Source organism: Aythya fuligula, chromosome 5 (genome assembly GCF_009819795.1).
Source record: "Aythya fuligula isolate bAytFul2 chromosome 5, bAytFul2.pri, whole genome shotgun sequence".
Taxonomy (NCBI): Eukaryota; Metazoa; Chordata; class Aves; order Anseriformes; family Anatidae; genus Aythya; species Aythya fuligula.
This window is the reverse complement of record NC_045563.1, coordinates 47,867,664-47,891,939: the sequence shown is the minus strand read 5'-3', so window position 1 is coordinate 47,891,939 and position 24,276 is coordinate 47,867,664. Positions and strand designations below refer to the sequence as shown.

The window sequence follows — 24,276 nt, the reverse complement described above, 5'->3', positions numbered from 1 at the left end:
AAAGATATTAAAATGCTCTATTATAATAATTTCATTAAGTTGACCCAGTTACTACTTTTTAAAAAGAATGTAGAGAAACATCGTACATGTATCCCTACTATATGCAGGGGAGCAATTTCTTACAGTTCATGTATAAACCCTGATAAACTGGGCTTTTGCCAAGCTGTTTATCTACAGTGGTTTGATAGGTTCATGCATAGTACAGGTTAGCAGGGAGAGACTGACTTCTTAGATAGAAGAAAAATGTTTGTGCTCAAAATAACAGACAAGGATTTAGCATATAAAATTACCTTCAGAATTGATTCACAGTTCATTCCCTTTCTATTTCCAAGCTTCAGTACGGAAGAAGAAGGGTAAGGGGAAGCATTTTGTCTCTTGTTTAAACTGTTTCTCACCTTTCCATAGTGAAGGATAATAACATAATGTAAATGTTGGCATATGGTCCAGTTTATTTTATGGTGTCAAATGTACATTAGTTATTGTATATGTTTTTTAGTTATTTAGTTAATAAATTGCAAACACACTAAGAACTCAAGCAGAAGACTACATCTGAAAATACTCCCCACATTTCTTCCTTTTGTCTCATCTTGCCTTTCTTTCCTTCTTTGTATCCAACTCTTTTCCAAACCCTTCCATATCATCTCACAGTTACTATGCTAACTGGCAGCCACAGAGTATGTGGCCAGTAACACATCCTCAGTGTAGTCCTACGTTAGTGGTTTCACTTGTCCTTTTAATGGCCAAAAGTTACTCACGTACCCACACTGTCTCTGTCTCAGGAAATAGGGATCTTGCACACAACATTTGATTTTTTGACCTGGAGAAATGCTGCTCTGCACAATTTTAAGTTTTTTATACGACATCTTCCACACTGTCCCGTATGCATGGAGTGCCCTCCCTGAACTGATTCATAAGGCCACTACCTTCTCCCTGAAATCTCTCCTTAAAACCCACTTCCCCTATGATCCTTATTAAGCAATCATCTAAGTAATGGCTAGGGAGAGGGACAGGTAGAGGTAGCAATGCTATTTTAATAGTTTTTATAAGCGTAACTGTATATATATATGTATACAAAGTTTGTTTGTGTTTAGCTGTATTTTTCCATACTCCTGTATGTCATTTTACTTTTTTAGATTGTAAGCTCTCCTGAGCAGGGACTGTGTCACTTACACGTTTTCATGGCGTCTAGCCCAAGGAAAAGCCTCAAACTTCTCTCGGCCCCTGGGTGATAGCTGGTAAAACAGTCTGTGTCCTGCTCTTTGACAAAGTTCAGTGTCCTTGAAAGAAAAGCTAGGCTGTAGGCAGTGTCTTCTCTCAGTAGTGGAGCTTTTGCTTTTTATCATTAAACAGGAAAAAATCAGGTTATTTTCCTCTTTTTTTTTTTTTTTTCCTGTTCTTTCCTGACCTCCTTTTAGGTCGCTAACACGGGTTCCAGCTAGTAGTATTTTCCATTCTCAATTCAAAGAATATAATAAGTAAACCCCATTGCTACTGGTATTTTTCTAAAACATATGTTTTGGCAGCATATCAAAAAATTTTACATTGTTATTGTAGAGCTTTCTGTCAAGCAAAAATACAGTTTTCTGGGTTATAGGTGAGGGAGGCATTAAGATGGAACTGATGGCTTTTGTGGTTCTGTTTGACCGCTTTTGGTTGTCTTTGGATGGTGGTTTTGGTTCATTGGGAGGCTGGAAGAAGGGAAGTGCATAGATGGTGTGTTTATATTCAGGGTAGAAGATATATGTGTCTAAAGTGATAGTTAATAAAATCGTTAGGTCACAACAAGTTCATAGTATGTCACAGGTGGTATTACCATGTTACTGCAATTTCATAGCACAAATTACTAAAAGGTAAACTGTACTTAGTCTGTGCCACTGACTTTCTGCTTTCAGCAACTGCCTAACTTGGAAAAATAACATCCAACTTCAAACTGTGTGTTTGAAGGAGATGTGATTCTAACAGTAAAACTTTTCTGGATTTTATGGGATGTCAAGGACATCCCATAAATCATGTATTTCCTTTGTTACTTGTAGGTTTTCAACAACGGATAGACTAACAGTTGTAGCAGCAAGTTTTTTGGAGGCAGTACTTAAAATATATCTCTAGGCAATATGTAGTTAGCCTGTTAAAACCAAAATATTCATGCAGCAAATTAAAATGAAGATTTGAAAATACTCTAAAAATAAAATATTAAAAGAAAAAAATATTAAACTATGATTAAACTATGAAATATTAAACTATTAAACTGATGCATTTGTTCCAATTATAATTTTCATCATCACTAAAAAAAAAAAAAAAAAGATATTAGAGTTTCAAAATGAATATTTTAAAATAATAAATTTAACAATTCATAAAAATTTCACGTCTCATGAAAAGCTTGCTTTTGAAGGGTTTTACTTTCAGTTTTTATTTTTATGTGCTTATTGATAACTTCTTGTGAATGGAGAATTTTAAAGTGATATGATTTTTAATGAATACATTCATAAACTAAGATCTGTAAATATCTAGATGCATGATTCAAAAGTTTCATGCTGATGATAAGCTTTTTACTGCCAGAAGTGGGTTTGATTTAGTAAGTAATTTGTGCTTGTCAATGGAAGGTAAAGTAGACGGTTTAAATTAAAAGCTAATATAAATATCCTTGGGAGATATCTCGAGAATTTAAGAGAAAGTAGAAAAATAAGAATAGAGTAGGCTAAATTTTCATAGTGAAATAGAATGATAAGATAATTCTTCCGTATCAAAAATACTGCTTTGACAGTGTCAAAAGAGTGTCAGTTGTGAGCTCTGGGGGTTTGGTGGGATTTTTTTATATATATTTGATATGTAATCTAAGTAAAATAATCCCTTTGTATGTGTTGATGCTGATCTTTGGGTTTTGTTGTGGCCTAAAGTACCCAATGCAGATGTAGGATTTTCTCCTTTAAACAGTTTAGATGATAGTGCTGTCTCTCTGATACAGAATAACTGTGATATCATCAACATAGGGTATTATTACCTGGCACCAGGTCTTAGCAACATTTGAATGGAAAAAATATCAGTTGTTGGCATTCAAAAGAAATATTATTAGCTCTGTCTGCAATAAGCGTTCACACTTCATCTCATACCTGTTGTCCATTGTTTCAAAGGTGGCACATTCTAATGGCATCTGAAACAATGAAATTGCAGAGCAAATATATATAAATGAATGCCAAACAGTGGATTAGCTTAATGTGTTATGTTGTGTTTGAAGAAACCACTCACAAAAGACGTCTGGGTTCAAAGTCATTTTTTTTATTTCAATATAATGGAGTTGATGATGGAGATTTGTCTGCAGGAAACAATGGAAATGCCATCAAAGCAACTCTTACAGCACTGACAGCATCGACTTCTTTGATAGTTTCCAGTATCTACAGTGCTTCTATGTAGGAAGAAGGTTTTCTGATCTTCACCAGACACTGTATTTTAGAAGATGAGATCAAAAGGCATCAGGCTTAATGAAGAATTCTTGAAGATTGTCCTTGTAAGTAATTGATTTGCATTACCTATTTGAAATTCTAATAAGATAGCAATAATAAGATAAAGGTTGTCATACAATTGTCATTTTCAAAAGCATGAGGCAGTGACTCTGAGTGGAATTTGTGATGTACATATGTGACAAAATATGGCTCCATCTTCATGCTGATGGAGCAAGGCTACAGGTTTTATGACTTGTAGTTTATCTCATGTGGAGTCCTCAACAATGTAAGAAGGTATAGGATTTTGAACATACCTACAACATACCTGCTTTTAAAACACTTCATAAGAGAAAAGTATTGAAATTCAGCGTGTTTCAAGGAGAAAAACGCTAAGCCTAGATTTTCGACAGGGAAAAAAAAAAATATATATATATATATATATAATGTGCTGATTTTTAGCAACTTTTGGCATAGAAACTTAAATTAACAGGTAACTATCAGGACTGAATACTTCTTCAAAACAAGGTTTATACTGCTTAATGTGGGAGCTTTAACTGACATTTTGAAAACACTGGGAATCCCTGAGCAGAGAGGTCAATTGAGTCACTGTGTGGGTGTTCTCCTCATTTACACTAGTATTATTTTGATTTTGTTAGATTATTCTCTAGTGTTTGTAGTGCCCTTTCATAATACTTGTTTTCTTTGCTACAGGACAGTAATTGAAAAGGTTTTCAAAACCTTTCTGCATCAACCAACAAGACAATGGTATAAAAGAAGTTGGAAAAAGAATTGTAAGTGTTAAAGAAAATGTGGGTTTTGTAGCATTTGGAGCCAGATGAATGAAACATCTTGGCATATGTGAGTGTCACTTTTTATATTCAGATATTATTAACTGAATATCTAACAACATACTCATAATCATGGGTGCTTGAGGAACAGTTAAAAATGCATGTATTTCCCACCATCGTAGTTAGGGCAATGGAAAACTTTTCAACACTTTTAATGTATTCTCTCTCTTTTTCAGGAGCCAGGGAGATGAAGGACTTATCTCCCTCATCTCAAAACTCCCTTTGCTGCTATTTCTCTCTCTCTCTTTTTTTTTTTTTCTTCAAATGTTCATATGTCCTTGTTAACTAATTCCTAATATAATTGAAAATAAATGTTTTTAGATACTTCATCATAGTTTGCTTGTTTTTTCCCCTTGGTGTGGAAGTGAAGTGTGAAAGTAAGTGTAAAAACAGAGAAGGCTGCAAGTGACTTAGGTCCTCCACCTTTCTTTTTGGTTTCTTTCAGTTGCTTGTCTTTGTTTTGTAACAAGGCCAAATTTTCAAATGCTGTCTCTTAAACAGAACATCAAATTGCCACTTAAATTCCACCTGGCTTGCAGGGTAGGAGTGGGTATTGACTATATTCTCTGCTTTGTTTTTGTTCTTAAACAGAAACCAGTGTTAGACAATGACCATTCCTCTTTCAAGGTAGGCTGAATTGTAAGGCTGCAGGATTGCAGGTGCATTTTAAATCCCTATATACTAACTTCATTAATTGAACATACTGTTAAAGAGCTGGTACTTGAAAATTGTATCTATAGAAATAATTTGGACAAATATAAATTTTCTGCCTTCCTTAAAATTACTTTTGATTGTGTGATTGTAATATGTTAATGTGACTTGTATGTACTAATGTGGAGATATTTTCAAGCCTAGAAACCCAAATAAGACTTTCTTTAGAGAAAGTTTTGGTAGTTCCTTAATGTGAATACATACAAATCATTTTGTATAAAACATTTAATGGTATTTGTGGATATTCAATGTTAAATGATTAATTTTACTCATTAAGCAATTTTTATGTTTAACTGATTTATTTTACATAATTTTCCAATTTTTGAATTTTTGTGTACGTTGTAGAGTTTACAGTATCCCAGACAATATACACATATTTTTACTCAGTTTTCATGAAAGGAAGGTGTTTTTGGATGGTTTATGGTTTTGACTGTATTGCAAAGCACTTTTGTTATTTTCTCATGGTAACAGTTAAAGTAATATTCTCTGCCTATTGTCTGCAATATGGTAAATATTTTGGCACTGTGACTTAAGCATAGTCCTGCAAATTGCTCATTTGCAGTGGGATTGGAACAAGTTAATTTCCAGATTAAAATGTGTTCATGGTAGCAGATTTATGAGTATTAGCCTAATTTTCTACATGAAAACTCAAATAATTCCATTTTTGTGTGTTTTTAACTATAACATTTGTATGACATGGGCTCAATTTGCTGTTTCTTTCCTGTAAATATGATCATAAACAAACTTGAGTTTAAATCTAAACCTTTAATATTCTTCCAATGAAACAATTATTTAGCTATGGTTAGCCTTTAAATTCTGAACAGTGTATTGAAGACCTAGCTATATCTTATCTAGTTTTGGTCTTTGATGATTTTTCACATTTGAATAGCTAAAAAATGCATTAGTTTTCAGTTGGCATAATTAATACAACAGAGATTCCTTTTTAACCATCTGCAAATAAGTCATCTGTTTTTCCCGAGGCACTAGAGATTTATTCATTGAATACAATTGCTTCTATGACAAGCATCATTATCATATGAACTTTTATAGCCTGATCAAGCTTGCTTTTGAAATCAGTAGGTTCTAATCATTCTGCCACTTCTCTCTCCCCCCCCAACATACACCACCCTTTGGTACTGGAAATCTCCTCCAGAATTTTATCTGCTTCTTTGAAAGCATTGGCTAGATTCCCATAGGTACTGTTTGCCCAAATTATCCTCTATACAGTTGCCCACAACACACAGACGTTCAGCCTGAAGTATTTATCCAGTTCCTTCCCAACCATTCTTTCACGAAATAAGCAGGGCAAGGTCTTTTGCCTCTGTAGGGGAAGTGACAAAAAAAAAATCTAAAAGGAATGCAATGGGAATAAGAGTACCTAATTGTTTTAGACCGTTTTGTTGTTGTTGTTGTTTTGTACATAGAAATTTATGATTATATGCATATTAACTTCCAATCTTTATGCTAAAAATGAGCTATCTATAGTTTAATATAAGGAAATTTTAAAAATCAACACATAAGATAAAAGCAACACCACAACCATATTTTTATGTAGTTTAAATGCATCTTTATGCATTTTTAATATGCACACATAAGACTACCCCTTCAGTTTTAGTACTGCTTGTGTAAATTAAATTATATTTACAGATTATTGACAAAGAAACACAAATTGTATTGATTAATGAAAGAATTAAACTATACATGCAAACTCATATTTAGGGAAGATGATGGAACAAAATATGTGCATATGCAGTACCTGACATTAAGGGCTAAATTTCTAGACCGGTTGACACCAAGGAAGAATGAATGTCCTGTGTTTCCATCACTTTTCAAAAGGAAAAATACATGTGCCAAATATTTGACTGTGGTTGACTGCAGATGCTAGAAAAGGTGGGTGATACTACAGCATATAGGTGCAATTGGCATTGTATGAAGTTTTGCATAACTGATTGCGCCTGGTACAGTTTCTGTCTGTATCTATCTTAGGTATTTACAAGGCATCTGTCACCTTGGTACCTAAGCAGTTTGAAAAATGCACCCACCCCAGGAGGCATGATGCAGATACAGGCAGAGGCCCAGGTCCAGAGCAGCAGAGGCAGGTCCCAGGAAGCTCCCCAACTGTGGTACCGCTGTTGTTGAGCTCCTGGCCCACTTGTTGTGGCCAAGGAACATCTCCACCTACCTGTCAGCAGGAAGACGGTACCCCACCCCTCACGTCCAGCTCTTCTGGTGGGGAATCTGAAAAGGAATTATAATGGAAAAGGCAACGGTCCAGTAGCAGAGGTGAAACAGAAATGGTGGGATTTCAAAAGGAGGGATTCTTAAAGAACAGCACATCTCAGGGGAGGGATCAACTGCCAGTCCAAGTGGCAGGTAAGGCACAACACAGGCATAAGTCTCAAATGTTCTTCACTGAACAAAAGTTAAAGAAATACCTCTGATGTCTCTAAAGTTTGTCTATATCCAAAACCCTGCTCTGTTCTTGGCCTCTGTCTTGGTCTTCTATCCCTACAGCTGAATCAACTGTTCAATTCTCTGTGTATCTCAACCAGATGATTGTTACAATCCTAACTATGTCTAATAACAAACTTGAAGGACTGTTAATAGGAAAGCATGGTCACGAATGTTATGGCACAAGGCAACAGCATGGTAAAGCGATGCTCCAAAATGAAAGACGTATTCATGAACACAGAGTCTTCATAATCCTGGTTTTTGGTCACAATGTTCAGAACAGGATTGGGCAAACCACAGGTCACCCCTGCAGGCACAAAAGACCGAGTGGTTCTCCTGTGGCTACCAGGAGCAGTTGCACCACTGATACGCCACATCAGACCAAGTCCTATATCAGCCCAGTGCAAAGGCCCATACAAGCAGCCAGCTACAGCCTTCACTGCAGAAACAGAGAACTTGTCTGACAACAGGAAAGAAAGAAAAATAGTTAGGACTTTGCTGATTCACTAGTCACGATTACATGAACCACTTTAATAACAGATGTCACTTTTTGTTTTAACATAACAGGATCAGTGAGGTAAAACATTCTACAGAAATCTGAGAGTCCCAGGTGACTTTTGGAAATATCTGCATAGTATTCACAGTGATCAAGCACTGAAGCTAAAGTGCAGTGGGTCACTGACTGCCAGATATTCATATTTCCTTCAGCCCATATGCATGCTCCTTTCTGATTCCCTTACTCGGTCATTTAAGGACCAAACCGGGAGTCATGCCCTTTCAGAGCAAGGGACATAAGTTTAGGAACATGAAGCAGGTCACAACTCTGAAGATTGTCAGTTTGTTGGCTGGTATCACTAGCTATAAATATAAAGATATATATAAAAAGACACAGCCAATGTGTTTTGCCTGTAAGTTGTATATATCACTGTGAGCAAGATGCTGCATGTAGGAATGATGCGTAAGGTCAAAACAACTAGAAAAATCAGACAATCTGACCTCATCCCTTTGCTTCACACCTAAAGAAGCTAGCTGTGCTTCTTTGTACCCACTTTATTTTAAGCTTAGTTTCAAATGAGAGAGATTTTTTTTAAAAGCCAATTGACTACCAAGTAAGGTCAACCATGTTGATGTAGAGATTGGTCCGTAGCCAATTTTGGCTTGGCATTCTTAACACTCTCTCGTTATTTATTTACTCATTTATTTAAGAAGTCACCTTTTTCTAAGGAATTGAGGTAAAGGCAGTTTGTTTAGGTAACTGTTTCAGCCAGCCTTAATCTTGCTGTTCAAAGCAGCAAGCCTCTTCACTGGATCAGGGCAGTTTCCAGCCAAACCAAGTTTACTGGTGCATTACTGTATGTAACTGGCACGCCTTTTCCACAGCACCAACCCAGCAGCTGGTGCCATCATCTTAAGATCCAGTCTGAATCTAGGGCAACCTTTGGTCATCAAGGAATGGATTTATTGGGTAGAGACTGACACATTCATCACTGTGGTGTCAGCCATCCACCTTGAGGCAGATTTCCCGTGATTGTTCAGCAGTGAACAAAAGTTTGTGTGAGACCATGTCACACACCCTTGGTTTCCCCCATGCCCCACATCAATGCTTGATAAAGCTTCCAGAAACTGAAGTGACTAGAATTGTTGAACACTTTGTTATGAATAATAACCGTTAATGAATATTCCTCCTTTTCATTGCTAGTCAAGTTAACAAACCTATCCTAAAACCTGTGAATGTATTCATTATTCATAAGTATTCGCCAATAGTTTCCACAATTAACTTTCTGCCCATGGGTTTTCACAGACTGTTTGCTTGGATTCTTTGTCATTTGTGTTATTGGTCACCTATGCCAGATGCTTTTCTTTTAGCTCTAAAAGGCTGAAAGTATTGGTTAGGAGGATGGCAAATGGTACATTCTCATAGAGAATTAGGGACTTTTCAAAAATGTTATCATGCTTCTTCAGAGAAACTTTTCTTCACAAGCCTCTGGCAAATGTGTAAATTTGCACAAATAACAAAGTTGTTATGATCCCCCTGAATCTTAACAATCTAAACTCAGTGGAACTATTTACAGAAATACTCATAAATTAATGTGGGCTTTGGAGTTCTTTATTTTGTTTTGTTTCAGTTTTTGACTTTTAATTTAGTTTGGTTCTATTACTTAACAATTGCTAGGTGGGTTCTGTTTAGAGCATGTCAGGAAAATGGAGTTTTCAGATATGGAGAATTTTCTGATGAGATGTCAAAAGAAATTCAAAGATATTTGTATGACCAGTGGCTCTACCAGAATGAGTATATATAATCCCTTATCTTTCTCCGATTTCATAGATTTTAACTGAAATGCGTGTTTGCTATGTGTGGTAAAAATAGGTCCCCTGTTTTGTTTTTCTTTTTTTCTTTTTTTCATGTGTACTCAAATAAGAAAATGTTGAGAAATAATTTCATGGTCCTACACTATAGTTGTTAAGAGAGATTTGTTAATGAGGGATTGCAGCTATGGCTGTATTAGTAAGGCAATGGGGGAAAAGCATTGCAAAGGGAGAAACAGGTATTGCAGTTAGGTTGATTTAGTCCCTTTCAAATCTCCATGGAGTAGGAGAGCCAATGATTGCATGACAGTTTGTCCCTAAAAATCCATTTTCATAAGGAGCTCATGCCTTTTTACAAATACAATTTCATCCTCACTTTCCATAAAACATGCAACTGGACAGTCCAACTAGACAGAGACATAATGTGAATACTTTGAATGTGAATACTTTGAAGTAGTGAATAAGTTAAATGCATAAATAATATCCATGACTTCAGCATTTAAAAAATTATATTAAGCTGCACAGAAACCCTTTCAGAGCAATATAATATTGGAGACACTTGGGTGTAGAAATAATGAGTGCCACATTAGAATTAGGATAGACAGGGATGGTTATATATAAGGAAGTATCCTTGGGTCTATCAGAAAGAGCTTTCATTTAAAACTATTTAAAATAAAAAAAAAAAAAAAAATCATAAACAGAAGCAGAAGTAACATTTTCGCCTGTCCTCAGCAATACCTTCCAGACGTAAGCTCACAGCTTCAAGCTGAGGTCCAAAGAGCAGCATATAAACTATTCCAAAGTGTAGAAATTAACCCTTAGAAAATAACATTTTTCAAGACTGGGATGTCAGAGATTAGTAGACCTGACACTGACTCGGCATTCAGACCACTTCAGCATGAGCAGCACAGCCAGCCAGCCATCTAGCAACAGCCAGCCTCTGCTGTTCAGGTTCTTACCAACAACAGTGCTTCTCTCACATATCCCTTGCCTGAGCGTGAGGAATACGGGCTCTTTGGGCTACCACATTGCAACATTTTAGCCAGACCACCGATGATGACCAAATTGTCCCTCCAAAACATTTTTATTTTTTTTTATTTAAGCATGGAAAGGGTGAGAGTTTTGGCCACTGGCTCATGTAATCAAGAATGGCACTGGGCAGGTCATGCTCTACTCTGAGCTGATGATCACTGTGGGTGCAAAAACCTTAGGCATCTCTAGTCTTTCGGAGTGCATTTTATGTACGGGAGGATTTAGACTAAGCACATACATTATATCCTCCTCGTTAACATCCGTAACAATGCCTCTTTGCACACCAAGCTGCCACAGGGAAGCACTTGCACCCTGATTTCCATCATATGCCCTCAGGCAAGGGACAAGGTAGCCAGGGGCGGGCAAAACTTATTTTCAGAAGACAATGAGATCCTGGCGAGCAATGCCCTCAGATAACTTTACCTACTCTTTGGAGAAAAGAGCGAGAAAATCTGGCAAATGTTGGGGAGGGCATTGCTCACAGGATAAATGCTGTGGACAGCCGCCGTCACTCTGCAGCAGTGATTTGGGAGAGAGCGCACTAGGGGTGGGGGTGACGTGAGACGTCGGACAAAAGCGAAGATAGCCAGCAGTGCTTCAGAACAACAAAGGGCTGCCCTCAGCCAGTGAGGAGCACATCTGGCACCACAGGAAGCTCAATTGGACACTTGGCCCTGAGCTCATCCCAGGGATTTCTGACTGACACCACTACAGTGCATAGGTGAGCTTTTTGATAGGTTCACTGACATTTCCTGTCACAGTCACAATGAGGTGAATTGGTAGCTCCTGCCTTGGGATGCAGCATGGCTGTGTGTGTTGCGGGTACAGGACAGTGTGCATTTATATAAAAAGTGGTTAATAATATCAACTACCACTTGCCCAATGCAGTCACTAAACTTTAGTCCGCCCTTCCGTTTGCCCAAACACATACACTCTGGCTTCCCAACTGGCTTCTTTCTATGTGTTGTCCAATGCATGTAGATACCTCCATCTGCCTGGCCTCAGATACAGTGGTTGTTGCTCCTCTATTTGATTGCCAGATGTCACTGGGGAACAAGATGGGGAGGTTCCTGGATCCTCGGGGCAAGCTGGCCGTCACCGAGGGAGCTCACCGTCCACGCCGGCTGAAGAACAGGAATCCTCGGTGCCTGCCTCTGACGAAGACTCACCGGCCAGGACCACAGAGAGCTGGCAGTGGCCGTTGTCCTCGTCTGAAACGCACAGCAACGTTGGGGAGGATTTTGAGGGATTTCAAACACCAGCGCGGACTCCGGAGTGTACCATGGACATACAGTCTCCCGGGGATCAGTCACTCAGTAGGACTCCTCAGTTTGAAAGTGACTCTCCTGAGGAGGAGGGCAATGATGAAATGAATGAAGAGCACCGCGGTGTTGAGCCTGTCCCTAGGGATCGGGGTTGGAGAGGGCAGCCCCAGCTAACAGAGGGAGAGAAGCTGTTGATGGAAACCAACAGTAGGATTGTGCAGCTGCTGGAAAATATCAAGAGGGAGCATGCACAGTCCATGGGTCTCATGTCACAGTCCATGGGCCGCATGGAGCTGCAGCTGGGCATTGTGGCTACCTCCACAAGAGCCATCCATAACTACCTGTCAGAGATTTTAGCTTTCCTCAAGCAGCCAAGGACACAGGTCCTTGAAACACGCATCTCCCAAAGAGCCACCCCCCATGTCGAGTTAACCTGTGCCTCGACATGGACTGGTGAGGACGCAGTGGCAGCCTCCACTGTGTGCTTACCAGGGGCCGAAGGGACGAGCGACTCTCGAGAACCACCGCAGGCCACACTGCCTTGTCGCAGTGGCCGGCTGCAGAGAGCCATAACCGAGAGGGCCTCATTGCCCATGCCTACACGCCAGGCAAAAGGGGGAGGGAAGAAAAAATAACCACACCATAGGATTTTTAGGGTTTTTTTTAATGTGCCTGTCCTTTTAATTCTTAGCCATAAGGCCATCAGTGGCAGAATTCAACCATTTCCTACATTGGCTAACATTGTATTCTGGCTGACTAGATTAGTCTAACATTTTGTAGTTTATATTTGCACTGTTAACAATGTGTGCTGCTGGTATTTTAAGAACATTTGCCTCTGTTCTTTCACTTTAACTTCATACAAGCATTTTTTTACTCTGTGCCAGGCATTCATTGCTTTTCTTACAAATACAAGTCATTTCTTGAGGCAGCTGTTTTTTGAGTTTTCTTTCTCCATTATCCCATCCCCTCTGAGCAAGCATTCTGGACTTGGTGGTAAGTATACAGGTCTTGGCAATACTCGCCTCCAAAACTGTGTTCGATCAGTCTTTGCCTGGTGTTTCTGGCATGCCAGCCTGAGGTGTTGGGGTTAGCCTGTACCGGATCATGATCATTCTTATCCTCTGTGGGTCTGACAAGCTCACTTTCTAAGACCCTCGGTGGAGCTAATCCACATGTCTTGGCTATGTTGTATAATAAGTAATGTTGCCAGGATCATACCTCATATTTATCTTTTGGGGCCTGTATAGTAATGTGCCACCAGATCTATCTAGGCACCTGACTCTCATTTTCAAAGTTCCTTTTATGATGGATCTGGTGGTTGGATGGGCAGCATTATAATTTTTCCTCTGAGAGAGTCTGGGGATCTGAAACAGGAGTCACTAAGAAATGTGTTCTATGGGGATAAGAGCTATCTCCTGCACCAAATCTACTAGGAGGAGACTGTCCCCTGTAATTATCACAGATATTAATTATTTAAGAAAATGAAAAGAAAAAAATAAATAAAAGAGCAACTTACCTAGCAGCCAGACCTCTTGAGAATGTAAAAGTCATGACATGCTGTTGGGTACTGTGCTACTATGTCTGTGATTAAGAGCTTTTCATCAGAGATGACCTACATGTTGATAAAATGCAAACTACTTTCTGTGCCTTTAGGCCATCTAATTTCCTGAGGGCTGGCACCCTGAGCAGAACACGGGTGCGATTGGTAACCCACAGGGCAGATGGAAATGCACTTTGCAATAAATTATTTTATATCTGTTGGTGCTGCCTCTCTCGGGGGAATTTAATATAGTGGCACTCAAATTGCTATATGCATGCAGAGGCATCAGACTGGCTTATCCATGTGGTATCCCTGACAGTTCTCTGGAAGGATGCTGTTACCAGGAGCCCCTTGAGCGTGGTAACTAATTATCACAGGTGTAGCATGGCTCCTGTGTTTGACTCTCCACATACCGTTGTAACTTTTTGTAAAGGTTCAGAAGAGTTTATATGCAAAGCAGTGATGAATTCCTCCTCTGGCAAATACTAGAGAATAATTGTAGGCCTAAAAATCCTCTTCTATGATTACAACTGAGCTGCACTCTCTGTCCAGTCAGCCATAGCCTCTTCTTTTCCGTCTTTCTCTGAGACTGTAGTTGATTAAAATAAAGCAGATATAACATTTTGTTACTCTACCAGTCAGCCACAAATTGCTCCCTTGTAAGCGTGTGTGCGTGCGTGCTTGTGGCTGTACTTTGCTAAATGAACGGTTTAATGATGAAATGCAGCTGGCATGGCCAACCTCCAGTGTAGGCTCTTTGCAGTACAGAATTTCTTCCCTTCCACCTACATCCAGCTGCGTTCCTTTTAAGACTACCGTTGGGGGCGTGCTTCTTCAGCCACACTGTCGACACAGATCAAGTGCAAATTTTTGCACCCCTTCCATGGCTTTTTTATCTCTCTTTTGTTAAAACTGTTTGTAAAGGTATCCTCAGAGAATTTCCAACACAAGCTTGTAAGACTCCCCTCTCACTGGTACAAGAAACACATGCTGCAGATTATTTAAGATCACATGGAGGTTGGGAGAGAAGTCCATTAGTAAGCCTGATAAATTACTCCAATATGAACAGCCTTTTGAACATGTGTTTCTGGTGCATACATGGTTTGCACGCTGGTAATGTGGATATGAACAGCCTAGCTAAAGGCAGAGGCAAGTGGAAGTTTGTCCCAATATGCTTACGTCTTATTTCTTTGGGATGAGTTTGAATAAAGCTAAATACAAATCAGCCAGTTAATTTTCTTGGCCTAATTAGAACATGTCTGATAATACAGTGAGAATGTTTTTATTTTACATAGTACTTTCACTTCAAAAGTGTGGTGCAGTTGTGCGGTCAGTTGCTAAGATTTTGACGTATTCTGCAGGACCCGCCATGTAGCTGCTGCCATTTAGAATAAACCACATTACACAGGCTGGCTGCTTCTGTAGCTTCAAACTTGTTGTTGTAGTTTTAAAATTATGCCCTCCAATCTACCTTTGCATTCTCATCAAAAACAGCAGAGCAAAAGAAGAAGCTGCACAGATGTAGCAGTGCTGCTGCTGGAAATACTGTGCAAGGAACCCCTAAAGAGTTCTTTGCAAAGTAGCTTAAGCTGTCACCTGCTCTCCTCTCCCATTTCTCAGTGCTTTAGCTAGATTTGGAAAGACACAAAGCACCACTTGAATGGGAGCAGCTATAGGGCTGAGGAACTGTCCACAGACAAGAAACCTGCAATAAACTCACACACAATAAAGTTCTTCCAGATGGAAATAGTAGATGGTATTAAGAACTGGTACCAACTGATATTTTGTTCAGATCCAAAATTAGGATCTGACTTCTAGTATTGTCTAGCAAAATCAGTGCAGTTGGAGGGTATGTATGTTTCATCCCCAAACAAATATTTTCATGCTTTTCAAGTGTCTGTCATAGCCTCATCACTCTTTCCCTGTAGCTTTTTGTTGTCTGAATGGGTATATGGTTACATGTGTCTGTTAAAAATAAAGGGGATCAGTTCTTACTGGTATATTTATATTTCTGATTTACAGATTTTGAGTACCTAACGCTTCAGTTTCCCAAAAATTTTTCTATCTCAAAGACCAGTTGGCCTTCTGGGATGTTGGAAAGGGTGGGAGAGACTTAATATGAAATCTCTACATCCTTGAATCTGTTGGTGATTGATCCCCCGAGTACAATTCTAGAGTCTAGCCATATTTTTGCTGTATAGGTCAAATGTTCATGGTTACACCATTGCTTTCTGATGCCTTTTGCTGAGCAGAAGTGCAGATATTTTAATTTTAGAAGTTCACAGTTTGTATTACAAAGTCTTATGAAATGTGACTTGAAGTTTGTTTTATTTTTGAATACATGTGATGATCTTAAGATTTTTTTTTTCCTTTTCTCCTTTCACTGGATGATTTAAAACACACGACAATAAAGCAGACCGATGAAAAAATTGAATTCTAACTTCAATTGAAAAGAAACAGAAACACTACTCTTGTGAGAAAGATTTCAGCAGTGTTCAGCTTACTGATTCTGCTCAACCTTTCCTTTCCTGCCTGCTCCCTGACCCTCTGTGACACTAAAATATCCACTTCTAGGACAACCTTCTTCTAACCAGAAGGCTAAAAGTTCTTCCCTTTCTTCTTCTCCCATTTAAAATATCATCCTTGCATCTGCCAGATCTACTATTTAGAGGGATCAAAAGCTCTTTTCCTCCTGCCTTATTCCCATCCATATCCAGGGCCCTGAGTATGCTGCTCTCCAATGAGAGGTAAAGCTTAAATCCCTAAATCTGATACTTTGCATAGTAACACCATCTGTAGACCACCAAGATCCTGTTTTTTAAGTCTGTAGTAACCTAATGAAGTAGTTGCTTTTCTGCTTAAGCAAATAATCAAACATTTGGGAGAAGGATCTAAGGGCTGAAAAGTAACATTGCTCCAACTCACATTGTTGAAGCATAGGAGCCGGGCTGAGGTATTTCACTCACATAAATACCACAGGCTATATAACTAATCCGTACTTCAGTGAAACTTCAAAGGAAAAGACACTAAATTAACATGATTATCAAGTACAGAATAGTCAATGCGTTGCAGTCTATGCTTTCTTAGGGAAGCAAACGGAATGAAAAGGTAGTAAGAAAACCTGTTGGTATAAGTTTGGATTCTAGTACAGGTTCAAAAATAAAACTATTTTTATTTTATGAACAAACTATTTTGTTCACTAGTCATAGGCTAGTGATTTAATTTCTCCATGCCTTAGATTTGTAATAATAGAAGTGGCAGTAAAAGAGCTGGGAGGCCATAATTAGTTGATTGTATGGTACTTTGAGGTCCTCAGTCTAAGGGAGCGACATGTATTAAATACTGATGAATCTTGTTTGTGACCAAAGTTGGAAATGGGATTAAAACAAACACTCTAAACTTCAGAAGATTTTGATTAAAGTTTTCCCCATATATTATTGTCATGCCATATGGTAGATCAGGATCCCAAAGCCAAGTGTTGAAGTTTTCATTCTGATTTGGACTTTGCCTGCTTGGTCTGTTTCTGACCACAACTAAACAAATTCCAAGACTGTGCAGTTAAGAAAAAAAAAATATATATATATATATATATATAAAAGTTTAATTTTAAAGAATTATGTCATTGCTTACAACGCTAATCTAATAATCCAAAAGTGTGAATAGATCAGGACGTGATTAATTGAAGAGAATAGGCATAAAAGAGCACTTCTGGAGTACTTGTTATTGTCCAAAATATCACTGAAATTCTAATGACTAAGTACAGTCTGCTTATCTCTATATGAAACAGTGCTGTACAGATTCATTATTTCTAAAGGTCTTCTTTCCATTTCTATATAGATATTCTCCCTTCACATTTTGAAGGTTTGAAGAAGAGGATTGTTTTTCGAGTCACACTAAGTAAACATTAAATGCATGCAGGCTTAAAACTAAAGCATGCATGTTATGTAGCAGCAATAAAAAGTGCTCGGCTTGCACGACTTATGATGCTCAAGCATTGCCTTGTTAAAATGCCAAAAAAAAAAAAAAACTTTTCTTTGCATTTTTTGAAAAGTAAATCTCTTCCTTTGACCTTGCAATACTTAAATTTTCAGTTTCTGGACAAATTATATTTATTTTACTGAATACTTTTATATTACAGATAAGGTGGATGAAATAGTACCAGTTTCCAAGCCATCAAGAATTGCAGACAATGCAACTGTGGACTCAAGAGTGGCAACTATTAAACAGCGGCCTTCTAGTAGATGTTTTCCCTCAGCTACAGATATGAATGTGAGTGGTAGCTATGAAGTACTGCTTTCACTTCTGAAACTGATTGGAAGGGGTACTTTGCCTGTGTGCAAAGTTCAACACACAACAGAAATGAATTTAAAACAATGCTTTATATAATCATGCTGTCTTTGTTATCTTGTAACCTTGGTCTAGCCTGTGTTTTTGGTAATAGTTTGTTTAACAGAAGAGCCTGTGTACCCCTAAAACCTTTTAGCATTAAGTTCTTATATTTATTCTGAGACTGTCACTTCAACAGCATTGCTACCATTATTCAAACAGATGTGACCTTGCTCTGCCTGTAATCTGAGCTGGGAAGATACCAGTAAATTCTAACTGAAGATGTTGGTACAACACTAAGGCCAAGCTAAAATCTTTGCTGAAAATCAAAGTTTCAATGCCAGAATTAGTGCAGCCACATAATTTCAACTAATATGAAAGTTTATCCTAGCGCAGGTTTTTATTATTTCTAATGGCATATGTAATATCTTAACTAAATAATGCATGATGATTTGTAAGGGAAGAATTGACGTTCATGTCATAGCATGTATTAAAAATTTAAACTCCAGAACTCTGAAATAGGATTCCTCACTTGCAGAATTTGCTCTTACAAAACTTTACATGTGGGGAAAATAATAATAATAATAATAATGCATTTTAGATGCATTTTTCCATAGCCTCTCAAGCCTTTCATACATCTCAAAAGTAGCCCCAGTCCTGATACACTTTGCTGTTCTCCGTAGCTTGGGAAAGAAGGAAATAGGGACTGTTTCTAGGCAGAAAACAGTTTTGTAATGGACTACAAGAAAAGAACAGTTGAGTGCATTGGGATCAGGGTACGTTTCTCAGTTCCTAGCCGAGAAGCTGACTTGCAGCGTAACCCTGCACAAGACACCTTGAGTCTGTGCAAGACTCCAAGGGTAGGTCTGCTTCTCAGAAGTGAAGAGAGCATACAGCTTGGCACAAAGCTGCTGTTAACACTCATACAGTGTGTGCAAGGCTTTTGGAAATGAATGAAACAAAATGTAATTGCTCAGGCTTTCTTTTTCTTACAGCACACAGAATGTGCTGGAAACTTAACATATTGCCTTGTAAATACTTTCACCTACCTCCACTTACAGCTGTTGTTATTTTTTTAACGTATAAACAAATCCCAGCCTTCCCTTTTCTCTTCACCTCCTTCCCAGAAGAATATCAAATTTGTTATTCTCCATAAAAATTCTAAGAGGGATAGTGGATTAATTGATATTACAAAACAGTTATTTACCTGTGAGAAAAAGACCTGCATGCTTTAATGCTCTTGGGCTTTTTTGTTTGCTTTTTCGTAGTCCATGTATGAGAGACAGGGTATTGCTGTGATGACACCCACTGTACCGGGGAGTCCTCAAGGTCCTTTTCTGGGTATACCTCGGGGTACAATGAGAAGACAAAAATCTATAGGTAAAATGTTTCTCATGCATAGTTTACTTGTGCATTAATCACCTACTTTTAGCAACTTTGTCTCTTTCTTAAAGCATGTTTCTGCAATGTCTTTACCTCAGTGAAGGATTGCTTATTTTTTATACAAAGTTAATGGCAAAAGAAATTCTTGTTTAAGTTGCTATAATTTCCACATTCTGCCTTCATGGCAGTAGACAAGTGTTGTGGAGTGATTTGACTCATTTCTTTAGAATGTTTCCTCTAACAAAAAATGTTATTGAGAAGGGAAAAAATAAAGAGGAAAAAAGAAAAAGAGCAGTACAAGCCTATTACAGTGCATTACCTATGGCAAAATATTATTCATTTTTATTTTGCTATTGAGGCAGAAGCATTGTAATGCTGTGTAGTTTATCAGGAAATCCCTATTGATCAAAAGGAATAAAAATCACCTCCTTTTCATTCCAAATGATGTCAATAAATGGTTGTACAAAAGAGAAAAAAAAATAGAGCAGACCAAACATGAGCTTGTTCTGTTCTTTATAATAATATTAGAAGTGATACTTCTCAATTTAGGAACCCATTAGGATGATATAAAATTGGTCGTCTAAATTATCCCAATATTACCAAGTTTATTTATGTTAAAAGCTGTATCTGTAATAATATAATATCATTCTTTGAAATAAAGCATTATGATTTCTTTCCCCAACAGAATCTTCTCAGTTCCTTTGCTAAGCTTCAGTGCATCTTAAAAATTCATTAGGTTTCTAAGTTGCATAATTTTGTGCATTTAGAAAGTGCTAGGGACAGACATAAGGTACTCTTCTGCACCACATGTCTTCCCTGTTCAATAATCTTCAAAGAAAATGTGCTTCTATACAGCTACCTTGATGATACATAAGCCCCAAACATTTGCCTACATATCAATGATCATTTTAATTAAAATTCTGTAGCATTCTTTTGAATTCTGGCATCTAGGTTTCAGCAAATTCAGCAAGCAAAAATGCTGATGTTTGGAATGAGGCAAAAGACCCTTTTCATAATTGCACATATGCCTCATGTGAAATGCACCTTAGCATTTTAGGTTGGATACAGAAATAATGCAATATGAGGGATTGCAAAGGAAGGCATTGTTTTATATATACTTTCTGTTTTTTAGGAATAACAGAGGAAGAACGGCAGTTTTTGGCTCCTCCTATGCTGAAGTTTACCAGAAGTCTTTCAATGCCAGACACCTCTGAAGATATCCCACCACCACCACAGTCCTTACCACCTTCACCACCACCACCTTCTCCCTCTCTGTACAACTCTCCCAAATCCCCAACATCAAGGAGCTATGGAACTATTAAACCTCCATTTAATCAGAATTCAGGTGCAAAAATTTCTTTGGTTAGGCCTGAAAATGTGGGAACTATGATAAGGGACAAAGGGATCTATTACAGACGAGAACTGGACCGCTACTCTCTGGACTCTGAGGATCTGTACAGTCGGAGTGCCACATCTCAGGCAAATTTCAGGAACAAGAGAGGTCAGATGCCAGAAAACCCGTATTCTGAGGTCGGGAAGATTGCAAGCAAAGCAGTTTACGTGCCAGCCAAACCAGCGAGACGGAAGGGGATGCTGGTGAAACAATCCAATGTTGAAGACAGTCCAGAAAAGACCTGCTCTATTCCAATCCCGACAATTATTGTGAAAGAGCCGTCCACCAGCAGCAGCGGGAAGAGCAGCCAAGGGAGCAGCATGGAAATCGATCCTCAGTCTTCAGAGCAACCTGGGCAACTCCGACCCGATGACAGCCTAGGTGTCAGCAGTCCATTTGCAGCAGCCATTGCTGGAGCAGTAAGGGACAGGGAAAAGCGTCTGGAAGCAAGGCGTAATTCTCCAGCCTTCCTTTCCACAGACCTAGGAGATGAGGATGTTGGGCTAACACCACCAACACCACGTATGAGGCAATCTAAATTTACTGATGAAGCAATGTTTAGTAGTGAAGATGGCTTTAGACAGCTTATGTCACCATCTCCAATTCCTGCACCTAGAGAGCCTGAAAATATTTTTAATAGCAGTGAACCCAGCAATCAAAGTGATTCAAGGACATTAAACGCTTCGTCCAAAACGAAAGGTACTGAAAACAGTACAGTGGCAGCTAAGCCCACGAATGCATCCAGCTCAGATAATTATGTTCACCCAGTCACAGGAAAGCTATTAGATCCAAACTCACCACTAGCCCTCGCTCTCTCTGCCAGGGACAGAGCCATGAAAGAACAAACGCAGCAGATTCCAGGCAAAGGGGACACTGTTAAGCCTGACCTTAATAAACCACTTTACATCGATACAAAGTTGAGACCCAATATTGAAACGACATTTCCTGTTACTGCTACTGTCAGTAGGCAAAATACTCGTGGCCCATTGCGAAGGCAGGAGACTGAGAACAAGTATGAAACAGATGCAGGGAAAGAAAAGAAGGCTGAAGAGAAGAAAAACATGTTGATAAACATTGTGGATACTTCACAGCAGAAGTCAGCTGGCTTGTTAATGGTTCATACCATGGACACAGCAAAGTCTGATGATGCGCCTGAAGATGAAGAGGAAAAAAGAGATGAAATGGAACCAAACCCTGAAAACTCCCCACCAGAGAGGCCAGAGGGAAGTGAGGAAGCAGAAAGTGAGCTGGATGTGCCTGCTGCACCTGAGCCACCGGCATCTCCCTGCAAAACCATCGTAGCAGCGAGCTCTGTCGACGACCCAGTCATCTTGCCGTTCCGCATTCCCCCACCACCCTTAGCATCAGTTGATATTGATGAAGAATTTATTTTTACTGAGCCACTACCACCCCCCTTAGAGTTCGCCAACAGCTTTGATATCCCCGACGACCGCTCAGCTCCTGGTTCGGCTCTAACGGACTTGATTAAGCAAAGAAAAAACGGCACGCCTTCACCCGCGCCATTTGCCCCCAGCCAGTCAACAAATTCCTTAGACAGTAAAAAGCAAGTGGGTCTTTCAAACTGTTTGCCTGCCTCCTTTTTGCCACCCCCTGACAGCTTTGACAACGTCACTGACTCTGGGATTGAGGAGGTAGACAGTCGGAGTAGTAGTGACCATCACTTAGAGACAACCAGCACTATCTCAACAGTGTCCAGCATCTCTACCTTATCCTCAGAAGGGGGTGAGAACGTGGATACTTGTACAGTCTATGCAGATGGGCAAACATTTCTGGTGGACAAACCCCCAGTACCTCCTAAGCCAAAAATGAAGCCCATAATCAACAAAAGCAATGCACTTTACAAGGATGCGCTAATTGAAGAAACTGTAGACAGCTTTGTTATTCCTCCTCCCGCTCCGCCCCCACCTCCAATCAGTGCACAGCCCAATATGGCTAAAGTTGTTCCCCAAAGGACATCTAAGCTATGGGGCGATGTGACGGAGGTGAAAAGCCCAATTCTCTCAGGCCCAAAGGCTAATGTTATTAGTGAATTGAACTCAATACTCCAGCAAATGAACAGAGAGAAATCCTCAAAGCCAGGGGAAGGATTGGAGTCACCTACTGGAACAAAAACTGCAAGTCTCAGTACAAGGTAAATGCAATTAGCAAAATAACTTACTAATAGAAGCTTGCTTTCTTTTCTTGCCTTTACTAACTTCCCCTGTAAATCATACAGAGTAAAGAATGTATCTTTTATTGTACATATTTGTTTAATGAATAGACTGACAAACAATTTTACAGATGGGAAGAATTTCCTACATTGTCAATGTTTCTGTAGTCTACAAGATGCAGTAGGAGCTTTTTGGTATTCCCCAATTTCAGAGACATTTTCCACAACCTTATCAGTTGTTTTGACATGAGTTACTTCGATTTGTGTTTAAGTAGCTCTTTTCTCTCTTTTCTTTTTTTTTTTTTTGTTTTTCCTTTAAAATGTGGTGATAATTTAATTTTTGTTCAGTTTCTTAACTTGTTTTGTCTTCAAACAGGTAAAAAAGTGTTTTTATCCAGGCTTACTTCACATTCATGGCTTGATGTTTGATTCATGCTGGTATCTCTAATAATCATATAATGATATTTATCATGATATACCACCATATCATGAAATATAAATCTGTTTTAGGAAATTACTCACTGAAATCACTTTGCACTGTTCATGTTTTTGCTAAATGCTTAATTTATCATCTTTAGCACTCAGTATTATTGGATGTAAGTTCTTACTTTCTATTGTCCCCATTTGCTAGTGAATAGTCAGTGATTTTTACAGGTTCAAGAGCACGGCTCATTTCTCCCAACAGTACCATCCTTTTAGTGCAGGGCAACACATTTCCATAGAAGTGGTATGAAAAGGTACTTAGACAAAAAGTAAGTTACAGTAGTCAAACTCCATTAGGTAAATGCACAAATAATTATCACATTTGTGTTGAATATGGATCTAAATATCATGAAATCCAAACTTAAAGGGAAAAAAAAATGAGATTTTGTTCATTTTATTAAGATCCCATGGTATTACTTTTTTGTGGCATGGAATAGTTTGGCCTTGCATACATTAGTTAAATGGACCTTTTACTAAAGTATCACATATTGTTTGGCCTGGCCTGCTCCATAGAAATTGATTTTTTTGCAGAAATGTAGTGCTGATTTAGTTTGTTTAAAAAAATATATCATGTAAGCAAATTTAAATAGAAATATTCTGCTGGGTAATAAATAACCTGGCCTTTGAAAAGGGCCATTCTTTGCATGCATAAAGATGTTTTGCATGTAGCAAAAGGGTGACTCTGTTAATTTCAAATGATTGCTCATTCAGAAAACAGTGTGTTCGCAAGCTTCAGTGTCAGGTAGTTACATTGTTTTCTGCAAGATGTAAGTTATTAAATTGTTGACAGGGAGGTATGGAGGTTATACATCTTCTAGAATGAAGGGATGGAAGAAAAATGCCAGAATTCTGGAATTCCTGTCCAGTAGTTTTTGACTAAATGGAGCATAAATCAAGTTGCTTGTACAGGAAAAGCTTTAATACATGGGG

At 38.6% G+C, this 24,276-nt stretch overlaps 2 protein-coding genes across 2 annotated transcripts in view; both read left to right on the top strand.

Annotated features, from left to right (window-relative positions):
- SHANK2 (SH3 and multiple ankyrin repeat domains 2) overlaps positions 1–24,276 on the top strand; it is a 308,073-nt gene that overhangs the window by 269,819 nt on the left and 13,978 nt on the right. Inside the window, exons 19-22 of the mRNA XM_032187848.1 lie at positions 333–353; positions 17,730–17,860; positions 19,186–19,297; positions 20,433–22,845. Of these exons, the coding sequence (XP_032043739.1) occupies positions 333–353; positions 17,730–17,860; positions 19,186–19,297; positions 20,433–22,845 (2,677 nt within the window). The remainder of the gene's footprint in view (positions 1–332; positions 354–17,729; positions 17,861–19,185; positions 19,298–20,432; positions 22,846–24,276) is intronic.
- LOC116489451 lies at positions 7,097–13,152 on the top strand. Its single transcript, XM_032187849.1, has 2 exons — positions 7,097–7,369; positions 11,827–13,152. Exons 1-2 carry the CDS (start codon positions 7,291–7,293, stop codon positions 12,684–12,686), a joined length of 939 nt encoding a protein of 312 aa, XP_032043740.1. The 5' UTR covers positions 7,097–7,290; the 3' UTR covers positions 12,687–13,152.